Consider the following 15,531-nt stretch of genomic DNA (forward strand, 5'->3'; position numbering starts at 1 on the left):
TCCTGCATGTGTGTCTCACACCAGCAAGGTCACGCCATTGGGAGAATTCTAAAAAGTGACCCCCAGGAAAAAGGGGGAAATGGATTTATTTTTTGACCAAGTTACATAACACAGAGTTATCAGTATATAGAAAGATCTGGGTTTTAATAAAATATGTGAAATACTCTGTCTGAAATTTGAACAATTAGTCTGACTGGGCTGACACAAGAATAATTTTCTCACAAAGCCCAGTTTCCATGATTTATAACTATAACTGAACATAATTAAAACAAACCAAATCAGGAAGAAGAACCACAGAGGTTTAGGAAGAAAAATTTCTTTTGATTTAGATTTTAAACAGCATTTGACTCTCACAACCTCATCTCTCTGAAAGTGGAAATACACCCAGGGGATGGGATAATGTGAGACTGACAGGTGCATTCTGATGAAACGGCTGAGGGTTTCCAAAGAAAATGTTAAGTAGAAACGTGGAAAACAGCCACCCAGAGAGTGAGATGCAAGGGCTTTTGCAGTTCTTAAATGGCAAGGGGGTGGCGAATGGGTGTTACTGTGTTTGCTCTGCTGTGTATACTGTAATGGTGGTAAGAGAATCATGTTCCTATGCTTGAAATCATCACACCGATGATAGAGCATACTGTGCCCGCCATTCGGGGTGTTTCAGATGCTCTGTGAGTCATGACCATTCTCTTACAGAGAGGAAGTGCTCAGAAGAAGGCTGGCAGGCTTGAGCCCAGGGATTCCTCATCTAGCTCCCTCGACTACCCAGAGAAGGGCCTGTGCTTGGAGATACCAGTGTCAGGGGCCAGACCGGAAGCTGCCTAGCAGGACCAGGATGTGCTGCTCCTAAGAAGTTTAGCTTGAATGACTGAGCTAAAGGCAGCAGAGCCCTCAGGGAGCTTCTTCCATAACAGCTTTCGGCTTCTTCCACAGCCTTGAGAGTAGTGGCCCTCAATGCTTTTGTTTCCATGACTCACACACACACCTGGCGATGATCATTTACACTGCACAGCCCCATGGGACACTGAGGTTATGGGGTAATTTTCTACAGAGGCTGTAAGTCCTCCTCTTTCTCATCCACTGAGAAATGCATGTCTGAAAGAAAAAGAATGCAAATTACACTACAAAAGGAATAACTTTGAAACAAGATGAGCAAGAGAAGCAGGGCAAAATAAAACAGATGGGAGGAAAACCAACACACCTTGTCTGTGTGAGGTCAGGAAAAAAGGGATAACTTTCAACGAACCCTACTTTTTCAAGTATTTGCAAACTTCGGTATATTACTATTAGCACGCTCAGAGACATCCAAGGTCACAAGGGCTGAGAGGCTAACAAAGAGCAGGCTGCACTTCAGCCCTTCAGCCTTGGCCTCTTGGAGCAGCATTTTCATCCTTACCCAGCTGCCTGGTGGTAAACTTTCAGAACTCCAGGACAGGAGCGGGTGAGTACTTTAAGCTGTAGAACAGAGTTCTACCAAGTGAGAAGGGAATGGAAGAAAATAAGATGTGGCCGAACACACATGCCAGCAATTTCATAATTTCATCAAGGACTAGCATGTCTTTCTTCCACTCTCCCTCCACTTCCCCCTTTTTTCCCTTCTAACCCTATATACCATGCACATAGTTTGGTCTAAACATGTGTAGACGCAGCTATGAATGCTTACACATGAGGTACAAACTCCACTAAGGAAAATGTCCTTCCCCACAGGGTACTAAAGGAAAATGTACATCTGGAGAGGATACACAATGGAGCCTTCCGTGGGGCCACGGGGCCCAGCATCTTGTGAGTAGAGGGGTGCTGCCTCCCCTCCTTGCCCAGTGCACCCCAACAGGACTAATTAGGGCATCCCTCCATGTCATCCCCAGGCTGATATGTGGGGCATCAGTCTCTACACCTGAAAAGGCTGCTGTTGGAAAGACCAAGTGTATCACCCCAAACTGAGAGGCTTAAACAACAGAAATTTCGTCTTATAGTTCTGGAAGCTAGATGTCCAAAATCCAGGTGTCAGCAGGGGTTGGCTCCCTCTGAGGGCTGTGAAGGAAGCGTCTATTCCAGGTCTCTCCTTGCTCGTGCTAGCTCTTTCTAGTTGGGGCAACATAACTCCAATCTTCACATGGTATTGTGTGTGTGTGTGTGTGTGTGTGTGTGTGTGTGTCCAAATCGCAACCTCTTTTTTTTTTTTTTTTTTTTTGAGATGGAGTCTCGCTCTGTCGCCCAGGCTGGAGTGCAATGGCACAATCTCAGCTCACTACAACCTCTGCCTCCCAGGTTCAAGCAATTATCCTGCCCCAGCCTCCCAAGTAGCTGGGATTACAGGCACCCACCACCATGCTCAGCTTATTTTTTGTATGTTTAGTAGAGACAGGGTTTCGCCATGCTGGCCAAGCTGGTCTCGAACTCCTGATCACGTGATCCACCTGCATCGGCCTCCCAAAGTGCTGAGATGACAAGTGTGAGCCACCATACCTGGCCCAAATTGCTCCTTTAATAAGAATAGCAGTCATATTGGATTAGAGCCCACCCAATAATCTCATTTTAACTTCAATACCGCTGTAAAGACCCTATCTCCAAATAAGGTCTCAGGTATTGGGGACTTCAAGATATGAACTTTTGGAGTGTGGGACACAATTCAACCTATAACATCAAATATGGGTGGAGAGTGGCCTCATGTGCTGGCAGAGAGGCTGGCTACCCACCTGGAATCCACTCATAGAAATCTAAGGCCAGAGATCTGGCTTGCCTCTGGCAATTGGCTGAACAGGGCTGAACTGCTGTCAGACTCTCTGAGGGTGCAAGGATTAGGGTCAGCCTCTCTCAGTTAAAAGGGGTTTCAAGGACATATGGGAAGGTTAGGAGGAACAGAACATGGAATCTGACAAAGCCTTGAGAAGCCTGAAACCTCCAATGTCCTGCAGAGACCTGAAGCTGCAGTCAGGCTTTAGGGAGAAACGCAACCGAGTTCCAGATACTGCACTGTTCTAACATAGGGCAACCGGTTACCCCATCACAGAGGTGGCAGTCCACGACGCCCTGCTCTAGCAGCTGTTATTTATCCAACAAACATTGATTGAACCTATCCTATGTACCAGGCGCCATTGTGAACAGACTATTCTGTAAGCAGAATAGCCCTGGTCCTTGCCCTTAACGAGATGACAGTCACATAAGGCAGACAACAGCAAACAGGCAAAGTGATTAACAGTCATGTCATTTTACAATGAACAAAAGTTCTAGAAAAATGGTGAGCAGGGTAACCCACTTCATTTGTTTGTTTATTCATCCATGTATTCACTAACTTATGAACCCAATTCTGTGGTAGTCACTGGATTAGACATCAGGGAAATGGCAGAGAATGAGAAGAGACAAACACTTCTGCCTTCATTAAAAGGGGAATATAGACACAGATCGAATAAGTAAATAAAATATGTAGTGGTCCAAATGCTATTGGTTGTAGAGGGGAAAACTCATTCCCTAGAGGGGGAAATTGCCATTTTAAAGGGGATGGTGAGGGAAGACTATCCCGAAAGTGTCATTTGAACGAACACCTAAAGGAAGCAAGTTATGTGATTATCTGCAGGAAAAGTGTTCAAGGAGGGGGAACAGCAAAAGCAAAGGTCTGAGACAGGATCTTACATTGTGTATTTGAAGAATGGCAAGGAGGCCAATTTGGCAGAGTGAGCAAAGAAGAGAATCATAGAATATGAGGACAGAACTGTGGAAGAGAGTTGGACCATGGGGTGGCAGAGGTGGGGGCTGTGGTCACTATATGGACTTTGTCTTTTCTTTAAGTGAGATGGGGAGGCTTTGGAGTTCTGAGCAAGGGAAGGAAATGAACTGTCCTGGTTATTCTTCATACTGTAGAACCTGCCAAGATCAACTCATGGCTCTGTCTACTTTCTATTTCCACCATTATAAAACCCAAAGTCTGTCTACTTCCTAGCTCCTGCCCCTCTCAGCCCCTCACTCTATTTCCTCCTTCCTGCTATCCACTTTTGACTGTCTACTTCCTGTTCCTGCCACTACTGAGCCTGACTGTGCTAGTTCCTAGCTCCCACTGTCAACTCCTGACTTCATTTATTTCCTAGCTCCTGCTACTGTCCAGTTCTCACTGTCTACTTCTTAAGTCCTGCCACTATACTTCCTAACTCCTACCACTAAAATTCCTACATCTTTCTGCTTCCTAACTTCTGCCACTATCAATCCTAACTCCCTCTAATCTCCACTCAACCTCATAACTTCTGTTTACTTACGACTTCCACTATTGTGTGGCTCCGCCCACTGCTTTCTCTGCTCTCAACTTCTGGCAACTTTATCCCAGGAGTCTTTTTCTGCATATCTCATAGGCAAAGTATACCAGACTCCAAATCGTGTAGGTTGGCTAAATACTCTTCAGTTTAGCACATCCTGTAGGCAGAGCTGTAACAGCAAGCTGGCCTTCTACTTGGTCACTAGGAAAACAAAGAGAGCTCCCTCTGGCTCAAGTACAAAACACAATAAAGTCACTGTGTTCCCATGGCAGTAAGAGCTGCTTCTCAGCTGCTTAGAAGTGACTTTGGGCACTACAGACCCCTACACTCTCATGTCCAAAACAGTAGCGCCAGACCCAGGTCTCTTCCTTCCCACCTTCCCAAGAGGCTGTTCTCATTATATTCCTAGGATTTGAATCGTATCTGGAAGCATCCACTCCACCCTCACTCAAAAAGTATTTCCCCCATCCACTAGTCTGTTATTAAGACTGAAAACCCAGTATCAGAGGTTCACTGCCTTGTAATGAGGCCATCCCATTTCTAAGAACCTAATTTTAAATGCACCCACTCAAAAGACAAACAAAAAATCCACCAGATCTTCAAAGAGTCCCGTGCTCAAGCCCTGAGATAAAAACCCTATAAAGCAGAATGAGAACCCTGGTTACTTAATGAACAGGGACACAAAAGCAGAGAAGTCTGAAGCCCCTGGGACTAATTTTGCTGCCTTAATTTTTCCACTGAGGGCCTACACCATCATCATTGCCTGTTGTCAAATTTATCTTCCATCAACCACCTACTGGTCCCCTCCCATGCACTGAGCACCACATCTTGGGGACAATTGCTGAGGGGACCTATGCTGCTGGAAAAGTTTTGTGAGGCATCAGCAACAGCCACTTAGAAGATGAGAAGAATTGTTTAATTTCCATTGACTCTTCCTTTTCCTAACATTTAATGTGTTAGGAATTTTCTTGGACGTTGCCTCAAGTCTGGTAAAACCAAAGGGTTCAGGACCTTGTTGACAAAGCCTGAGCTTTCCACACAGTTCTCCTTGCAAGGTTGTTTGCTTGCTTTGAACAGATGAATCAAGTTTGCATTAGAGAACATGCATTCGCTTCCTAGGTAGATGATGGCTAATGCCACGCAGCAGCTCTTAATAAGGTAACCAGCCTATGCTTCATGAAAACATCTCCTGCAGGGCTTAATCAATCAAAGACTGAAGCATCTGAAGCCCTGAATAATTCTCCCTGGGGTAGAGCACAAAAGCTGATATAACTGCATGTGCTAGCTGTCTCATAAAGCAAGTGATTATTTCACTTCTGCTAAGTGGAGAGAAGTAGAGGAAGAGAGAGGGTGGGGTAAAGGAGTTGGAAGAGGCGAGAGAGAGAGAAATGCTAATGTATGGTAGGTACAAGAAGTTATACTTAACCTTGAAAAAAATAATGAGATGCACATGAGAAAAAATACAGAATCACTTTTTTGAATTCAGATCTTAGAGTAATTGAAATGGAGAATTAAGGGAAAAGCAGAATGAAGAAAAGATTTCTCAGAGCCTAAAACGATACTATTGTTGAGGGAGGTACCATTCTCTGAAGAAAATGTATAAAATAAATAAATAAAAAGCATTTCTCCCCTTTATTGTTCAGGGATATTTCTTCCACCAAATTGCAGGCCCTGCCGAGCCATGGCCTAGAGTCCATTCAGACGCTAATTGCCACGTCATCCTATTCTCTAAAAAAATTGCCATCGAGAGAAAGATTTGTCAATCTCCTGGATGCCACACTGACTTATCCCAGCCACTGCTGTGCTTTTAGAAACGTGCCAACAAAAGAGTAAGTAAAAAATAAAATTTAAGCCTGCCCAAGCTGTGGCAGAAATTCAGATTTTGAAATGGTCAGTGAATAGACAATTCCATTCCCCTTCACTGCCTGCCTTCTCGGCCAACTTCATAGACATGGGATCACTTTCAGATAGATAAAAAGAAAACAAACTCTTCTGTTTCCTTGTGAAAACTGTTGCAAAATAATTGATTCACTGTGCAGCTAGAAGACCTTTGTGGCCCATTCTGGGTAAACTGAATTAGAGGCCACTTCAGCATTTGCAGAATAGAATACAAAACTGGCATCTCAAATGATTTGTTCTAATCCTTATCAGAAAGCATCATTTTTTTCATATATATATTTTATTGCACTTTAAGTTCTGGGGTACATGTGAAGAACATGCAGGATTGTTGCACAGGTACATACATGGCAATGTGGTTTGCTGCCTCCATCCCCCCATTACCTATATCTGGCATTTCTCCCCATGTTATCCCTCCCCAGCCCCCCACCCCCTGCTATCCCTCCCCTACTCCCCCACAAAAGACCCCAGCGTATGATGCCCCCCTCTCTGTGTCCATGTGTTCTCATTGCTCAACACCTGCCTATGAGTGAAAACATGCAGTATTTGATTTTCTGTTCTTGTGTCAGTTTGCTGAGAATGATGGTTTCCAGATACATCCATGTCCCTACAAAGGACATGAACTCATTGTTTTTTATGCTTGCATAGTATTCCATGGTGTATATGTGCCACATTTTCCCTGTCCAGTCATCATCAATGGGTATTTGGGTTGGTTCCAAGTCTTTGCTATTGTAAACAGTGCTGCAATGAACATTCATGTGCATGTGTCCTTATAGTAGAATGATTTATAATCCTTTGGATATTTACCCAGTATTGGGATTGCTGGGTCAAATGGAATTTCTATTTCTAGGTCCTTGAGGAATCGCCACACTGTCTTCCACAATGGTTGAACTAATTTACACTCTCACCAATAGTGTAAAAGTGTTCCTATTTCTCCACATCCTCTCTAGCATCTGTTGTCTCCAGATTTTTTAATGATTGCCATTCTAATTGGCATGAGATAGTATCTCAATGTGGTTTTCATTTCCATTTCTCTAATCACCAGTGATCATGAGCATTTTTTCATATGTTTGTTGGCCTCATATATGTCTTCTTTTGAAAAGTATCTGTTCATGTCCTTCACCCACTTTTGAATCGTTTTTTTTCTTGTAAATCTGTTTTAGTTCTTTGTAGATTCTGGATATTAGCCCTTTGTCAGATGGGTAGATTGCAAAAATTTTTTCCCATTCTGTTGGTTGCCAGTACACTCTAACGATTGTTTCTTTTGCTGTACAGAAGCTCTGGAGTTTAATTAGATCCCACTTGTCTATTTTGGCTATTGTTGCTAATGCTTTTAGTGTTTTAGTCATGAAGTCCTTGCCTATGCCTATGTCCTGAATGGTTTTGATGAAGCTTTTTCTAGGGTTTTTATGGTGTTAGGTCTTATGTTTAAATCTTTAACCCATCTGGAGTTAATTTTAGTATAAGGAGTCAGGAAGGGGTCCAGTTTCTGCTTTCTGCACATGGCTAGCCAGTTTTCCCAACACCATTTATTAAACAGGGAATCCTTTCCCCATTGCTTGTTTTTGTCAGGTTTGTCAAAGATCAGATGGTTGTAGATGTATGGCATTGCCTCCGAGGCCTCTGTTCTGTTCCATGGGTCTATATCTCTATTTTGGTACCAGTACCATGCTGTTTTGATTACTGTAGACTTGCAATATAGTTTGAAGTCAGGTAGCATGATGCCTTCAGCTTTGTTCTTTTTGCCTAGGATTGTCTTGGCTATGCAGGCTCTCTTTTGGTTCCATATGAAGTTTAAGGTGTTTTTTTCCAGTTCTGTGAAGAAGGTCATTGGTAGTTTGATGGGGATAACATTGAATCTATAAATTACTTTGGGCGCTATGGCCATTTTCACAATATTGATTCTTCCTAACCCTGAGCATGGAATATTTTTCTATCTGTTTGTGTCCTCGGTTATTTCCTTAAGCAGTGGTTTGTAGTTCTCCTTGAAGAGGTCCTTTACATTCTTTGTTAGTTGTATTCCTCGGTATTTTATTCTCTTTGTAGCAATTGTGAATGGCAGTTCCCTCTTGATTTGCCTCTCTTTTAGTCTGTTGTTGGTGTATAGGAATGCTTGTGATTTCTGCACATTGATTTTGTATCCTGAGACTTTGCTAAAGTTCCTTATTAGTTTCAGGAGATTTTGGGCTGAGACAATGGGGTCTTCTAAATATACAATCATGTCATCTGCAAATAGAGACAATTTGACTTCCTCCTTTCTGAATTGAATACCCTTTATTTCTTTTTCTTGCCTGACTGCTCTGGCTAGAACTTCCAATACTATATTGAATAGGAGTGGTCAGAGAGAGCATCCTTGTCTAGTGCCAGATTTCAAAGGGAATGCTTCCAGTTTTTTGCCCATTCAGTATGATATTGGCTGTGGTCTGTCACAAATAGCTTTTATTATTTTGAGATATGTTCCAACAATACCTAGTTTATTGAGAGTTTTTAGCATAAAGCGCTGTTGAATTTTGTCAAAGGCCTTCTCTGCATCTATTGAGATAATCATGTGGTTTTTGTATTTGGTTCTGTTTATGTGGTGGCTTACATTTATAGACTTGCAAATGTGGAACCAGCCTTGCATCCCTGGTATGAAGCCTATTTGATCATGATGGATAAACCTTCTGATGTGCTGTTGCAATTGGTTTGCAAGTATTTTATTGAAGATTTTTGCATCTATCTTCATCATATATATTGGCCCGAAATTTTATTTCCTTGTTGAGTCTCTGCCAGGTTTTGGTATTAGGATGATGTTGGTTTCATAAAATGATTTGGGAAGGATTCCCTCTTTCTGGATTGTTTGAAATAGTTTCAGAAGGAGTGGTACAAGCTCCTCTTTGTATGTCTGGTAGAATTTGGCTGTGAACCCATCTGGACCTGGGCTTTTTTTGTTTGGTAGGCTATTAATTGCTGCCTCAACTTCAGCCTTGTTTATGATCTATTAAGGGTTTTGACTTCTTCCTGGTTTAGGCTTAGGAGGGTGCAAATGTCCAGGAATTTAGCCATTTAGAGTTGTTTGTAGTAATCTCTGATGGTAGCTTGTATTTCTGTGGAATTGGTGGTGATATCCCCTTTATTGTTTTTTATGGCATCTATTTGATTCTTCTCTCTTTTCCTTTTTATTAATCTGGCTAGTGGTCTATTTTGTTGATCTTTTCATAAAACCAGTTCCTGGATTTATTGATTTTTTTGAAGGGTTTTTTGTGTCTCTATCTCCTTCAGTTCTGCTCTGATCTTAGTTGTTTCTTGTCTTCTGCTAGCTTTTGAGTTTTTTGATCTTGCTCCTCTAGCTCTTTCCATTTTGATGATAGGATGTTGATTTTAGAACTTTTCTTGCTTCTCATGTGGGGATTATTGCTGTAAATTTCCCTCCAGACACTGCTTAAAATGTGTCACAGAGATTCTGGTACACTGTGTCTTTGTCCTTATTGGTTTCAAATCACATCTTATTCCTGCCTTAATTTCGTTATTTACCCGATAGTCATTCAGGAGTAGGTTGTTCAATTTCCATACAGATGTGTGGTTTTGAGTGAGTTTCTTAATCCTCAGTTCTAATTTGATTGCACTGTAGTCTGAGAGACTATTTGTTATGATTTTCATTCTTTTGCATTTGCTAAGGAATGTTTTACTTCCAATTATGTGGTCGATTTTAGAGTAAGTGTGATGTGGTGCTGAGAAGAATGTATGTTCTGTGGATTTGGGATGGAGAGTTCTGTAAAAGTCTATTAGGTTTGCTTGGTCCAGGTCTGAGTTCAAATCCTGGATATCCTTGTTAATTTTCTGTCTCATTGACCTGTCTAATACTGACAGTGGAGTGTTAAAGTCTCCCACTATTGTTGTGTGGGAGTCTAAGTCCCTTTGTAGGTCATTAAGAACTTGCTTTATGTATCTGGGTGCTCCTGTATTGGGTATGTATATATTTAGGGTCATTAGCTCTTCTTGTTGCATTGATCCTTTTACCATTATGTAATGCCCTTCTTTGTCTCTTTTGATCTTTGCTGGTTTAAAGTCTATTTTATCAGAGACTAGGATTGCAACTCCTGCCTTTTTTTGCTCTCCATTTTCTTGGTAAATCTTCCTCCATCCCTTTGTTTTGAGCCTATGTGTATCCTTGCACATGAGATAGGTTTCCTGAATACAGCACACTGATGGGTTTTGGCTTTTTATCCAATTTGTGAGTCTGTGTCTTTTGATTGGAGCATTTAGCCCATTTACATTTAAGGTTAATATTGTTATGTGTGAATTTGATCCTGCCATTTTGATGCTAGCTGGTTGTTTTGCTTGTTAGTTGATGCAGTTTCTTCATCGTGTCTATGCTCTTTACCATTTGGTACATTTTTGGAGTGGCTGGTACTGGTTGTTCCTTTCTATATCTAGTGCTTCTTTGAGGAGCTCTTGTAAGGTAGGCGTGGTGGTGACAAAATCTCTCAGCAATTGTGTGTTCATAAAGGATTTTATTTTTCCTTCACTTATGAAGCTTAGATTGGCTGGATATGAAATTCTAGGTTGAAAGTTCTTTTCTTTAAGGGTGTTGAATATTGGTCCCCACTCTCTTTTGGCTTGTAGGGTTTCTGCCAAGAGATCCACTGTGAGCCTAATGGGCTTCCCTTTGTGGGTAACCCAATCTTTCTCTCTGTCTGCCCTTAGCATTTTCTCCTTCATTTCAACCCTGGTGAATCTGGTGATTATGTGCTTTGGCGTTGCTCTTCTTGCGGAATATCTTTGTGGTATTCTCTGTATTTCCTGGACTTAAATATTGGCCTGCCTTGCTAGGTTGAGGAAGTTCTCCTGGATGATATTCTCAAGAGTGTTTTCCAGCTTTGATTCATTCTCTTCATCACATTCAGGTACACCTAACAAACATAGAATAGGTCTTTTCACATAATCCCATATTTCTTGGAGGCTTTGTTCATTTCTTTTCACTCTTTTATCTCTAATCTTGACTTCTCATTTTACTTCATTGATTTGATCTTCGATCTCTGATATCCTTTCTTCTGCTTGGTCAATTTGGCTATTGAAATTTGTGTATGCTTTCCGAAGTTCTTGTGTTGTGTTTTTCAGCTCCATCGGGTCATTTATATTCCTCTCTAAGCTGTTTATTCTCATTAGCATTTTGTCAAACCTTTTTTCAAGGTTCTCAGTTTCTTTGCATTGGGTTAAGACATGTTCTTTTAGCTCAAACAAGTTTGTTATTACCTATCTTCTGAAGCCTGTTTCTGTCAATTCATCAGAATCATTCTCATACAGCTTTGTTCCTTTGCTAGTGAGGATTTGTGATCCCTTGGAGGAGGAAGGGCGTTTTCACCCTTTTTGCACTGGTTTCTTCCTATCTTTGTGGATTTATCCACCTGTGGTCTTTGTAATTGGTGACTTTGAAATGGGGCCTCTTAGTAAATGTCCTTTTTGTTGATGTTGAAGTTATTTCTTGCTGTTTTTTAGTTTTCCTTCTAACAGTCAGGCCCCTCTGCTGCAGGACTGCTGAAGGTCCACTCAAGACCATGCTTGCCTGGGAATCACCTGTAGCAGCTGCAGAACAGCAAGCATTGCTGCCAGTTTCTTCTTCTGTTATCTTCATCCCAGAAGGATACCTGCCAGATGTCAGCCTGAGCTCTCCTTTATAAGGTGTCTCTTTGGATATATGGGGTTCAGGGAGCCACTTGAGGAGACAGTCTGTCCCTTATAGGAGCTCAAGTGCTGTGCTGGGAGCTCCACTGTTCCATTCAGAGCTGCTGAACAGGTACTTTTAAATCTGGTGCAGTGGAACTCATAACTGCCTTTTTTCCCAGGTGCTCTGTCCTGGGAACATGGGGCTTTATTTATAAGTTTCTGATGTGCTGCTGTCTTTTTTCAGAGATGCCCTGCCCAGCAAGGAGTTAGCCTAGCCACAGTCTGCCAGCAGAGGTGTTGCTGAGCTGCCATGGGCTCTGCTCAGCTACTGTGTGGACTTCCTTGTGGTTTTGTTTGCAGGGGTCTAGTTAGAACTGCCTCGGTAATGGCAGTCTGCCTCAGTAATGGCGGACTGCCTCGGTAATGACAGACTGCCTCAGTAATGGCGGACTGCCTTGATATTGGTGGACTGCCTCAGTAATGGCGGATGCCCTGCCCCCCAACAAAGCTGGACCGTCCCAAGTCCAGCTGCACTTGCTGCAAAACTCTCAATCCATAGCATTTCAGATTGCTGGGCTTTGTGGGGATGAGACCTGCTGAGCCAGATCACTTGGCTCCCTGTTTCAGCCCCATTTGGGGTATTTTTTGCTGTTTGTTGTTGTTGTTGTTGTTGTTGTTGTTGTTTCAGTTGAATGGGTGGCTCTGTCTCCCAGGTGTTCCAGGAGCCAATTAAAATGGCTGCCCAGATTTTTGTGAGTTTTTGTGTGCAGACCTGCTGCGTGAGCTAAAACAGCCATGCTGGAAATTCATGGCTTTTTTCAGCCAGGGAATCTCCTGGTCTGCGGGCAGTAAACACTCATTAGGAAATGTGGTGATCACTTGCCCTCTACATTGTTCTCGCTGGGAACTGCACTCTAGAGCTGTTCCTATTCAGCCATCTTGGATCGGTATATCGAGAGCATCATTTTTTTTTTAGTGGAGGAAGAAGCCTCCGGAGGGCAACATTTAACTAATGTTTTAATCTTTCATTTCAAAATGGACACAAAACACTACAGAAGGTTTTAAAAACTATTTCTCTCCCAGTAGACAAGCATCTTCCATTTTAGAACAGAATTATAGCTAAGGATAAGCTTAGTGTGGAAACAGAAAGGGAATGAGCTCCTGGATGGTTTGCCTCCAGTCATGGGCATCTTCCTGATTCAGTTCAGTCCAGGATACTGGGGTCACAGTGGTAGAATTTCATTCTTTCCTCAGACCATTGTTTTCTAGACTTTTTGACTGAGATGCATAAGAAGAAATACTTTTGTATTGCAACCCAGTATATGTCACATATGTAACATGAATAAAATAGAGTGATCCTTAACTTTTTAATATGTAATATGCTGATATTTTATTTCACTCTATTTTATTTCATGCCTTTTTTATTTTTAATGCCAGTCTTGATGCACTCTATTGCTTTCATGACCCATCAATGGGTCACAGAACTCACAGCTGTAAAAACACTGCCCTAAAGGGCTATTATTGCAGTCTAAGGAGATAGGCTCTATCAGTTAATTACATAAGGCACCGAAAGCAGCACCAAATGCTGCTGTCTTTGTTTGAGATCAACCAAACTGAATTATTTATAATTAATCAACCAGCATGCATTATTTGTACCTTGCATATAGGAGGTTCAGTTCCACCTGAAGCTTTTGGGTTAGCTGAGAAGACAAAACACTTGCTGTGTTCACAGATTCATGCACCATTAACTGAGCTTCAAATACGTTCCAAACACTGTGTAAAAGCCTGAAGGTAAAAAGATAAGTCGCAGACAGCTGTAAAGGGGCCACACACAAGAGAGCCAAATAGGTCTATTTGAAACTTATGAAAAGGAAAATGGGCAAATGTCTTATATCTTATTTGGTTGCTGCCTTGCACCCCACTGCCCTCCGGGACCCTTGTTCTGACTTCACTAATTCTGAAAGGCTAGAATTAGTCCCTTTCTGAATTAGTCCCTTCTGATCTGTCCTTTTCCATCATGTCCAAATTCTTAATGAATACAGTTGATAACCCTTGTAATAATGGGTCAACAGCTCTATGATACCTCTTTCATAGAATGTGCATGAACTGTGTAGAAACAATGCATTGTCCCATCAGAGAAGGTGCAAATTTCATTCTCTATGAAAACAAGAATGAAATGTCATGAGAATGCCATGAGGGCAGTGAATATGAGGAGAGAAGAAATAAGAGACAATCAGGGGCATTTGTAATTATGAAGAAACCACTATTTTTTTTTTTTTCTGTAGACCTCCTCTGTAGACAACCACTATTTTTTTTTATTCGACTTTTATTTTAGACACAGAGGGTTCATGTGGCAGGTTGTTACATGAGTATATTGCATCCGGGAAGTGAGCATAATACTCAATAGGTAGTTTTTCAACCCATGCCTTCCTCCCTCCCTGCCCCCTCCAGTAGTCTGCAGTGCCTGTTGTTCCCATGTTTATGTTCATGTGTCCCCAGTGTCTGGCTCCCTCTTATAAGTGAGAACATGCAGTATTTGGTTTTCTAATCCTGGATTAATTCACTTAAGATATGGCTTCCAGCTCCATCCATATTGCTGCAAAAGATATGATTTTTTTATGGCTGCATAGTATTACATGGTATATATGTAACACATTTTCTTTATCCAATCCAGGCACCCATGTTGACTCCATGTCCTGTTATTGTGAATAGCATAGCAATGACCATATGAGTGCATGTGTCCTTTTCGTATAACGATCTATTGCATTGGGCATATATTGAGTAATAGCTGAGTTGAATAATAGCTCTGCTTTAAGTTCTTTTAGAAATCTCCCAAACTGATTTCCACAGTGGATGAACTAATTTACACTCCCACCAACAGTGTATGAGTGTTCCCTTTTCTCAAACTGTAAAAATCTTAGAAGAAAACCTAGGAAATACCCTTCTTGACATCACCCTTGGCAAAGAATTTTTAGCTAAGTCCTCAAAAGCAATTGCAACAAAAACAAAAATTGACGAGTGGGACCTAATTAAACTACAGAGCTTCTGCACAGCAAAAGAAACTAACAACAGAGTAAACAGACAACCTACAGGATGGGAAACAATATTCACCAACTATGCATTTGACAAAGGTCTAACATCCAAAATCTATAACGAAGTTAAACAAATGAACAAGCAAAAAAATAAATAAATAACCCCATGTTAAAAAATGGGCAATGGGCATGAACAGAACAGCATTTTTTCATATGTTGGTTGACTGCTTGTTTGTCTTCTAAAAAAAAAAATGCTCAACATTACTAATCATCAGAGAAATGCAAATCAAAACCAAAATGAGAAAAACAACAAATACTGGCAAGGCTGCGGAAGAAAAAGGAATGCTTGTACCCTATTTATTTATTCATTTGTATCTCCCTTAAATTTCATCCCTAGGTAAGTGCTCCCTGAGGTAAGAATGGGCCTCATTTTATTTCATTGGTATTTTTCCCCTTTCCATAGGCTAAACTTCTTGGGAAGATGGAGGAGTAGGGAACACCCACATGTGTTTCTGCACATAAGAAAAAAAAACCTAAAATTCACATCACAATGTCAGATCTGGTATCTTCAAATCCTTACAAAAAAGATGCCCAGTTACAACTCAAAACCCTGAACTCAGAATGATTATTTGATAATCAAGGCCAATGGGGAAAGGAGAGTGGTAAGGAGCAAACCTTAATACACCATAAAAGCAGCTTTTAGTAATCATTGAAAA

The 15,531-nt window shown here is 41.4% G+C and overlaps 1 protein-coding gene across 1 annotated transcript in view; it reads left to right on the top strand.

Moving 5' to 3' along the window:
• The window catches only part of LOC101042120 (lutropin-choriogonadotropic hormone receptor), a 64,933-nt gene that overhangs the window by 39,918 nt on the left and 9,484 nt on the right, over positions 1-15,531 (top strand). Inside the window, exons 8-9 of the mRNA XM_074384829.1 lie at positions 1,705-1,779; positions 5,885-6,070. Coding sequence (XP_074240930.1) covers positions 1,705-1,779; positions 5,885-6,070 — 261 coding nt within the window. The remainder of the gene's footprint in view (positions 1-1,704; positions 1,780-5,884; positions 6,071-15,531) is intronic.

Source organism: Saimiri boliviensis, chromosome 1 (assembly GCF_048565385.1).
Source record: "Saimiri boliviensis isolate mSaiBol1 chromosome 1, mSaiBol1.pri, whole genome shotgun sequence".
In the NCBI taxonomy this organism is placed as follows: domain Eukaryota; kingdom Metazoa; phylum Chordata; class Mammalia; order Primates; family Cebidae; genus Saimiri; species Saimiri boliviensis.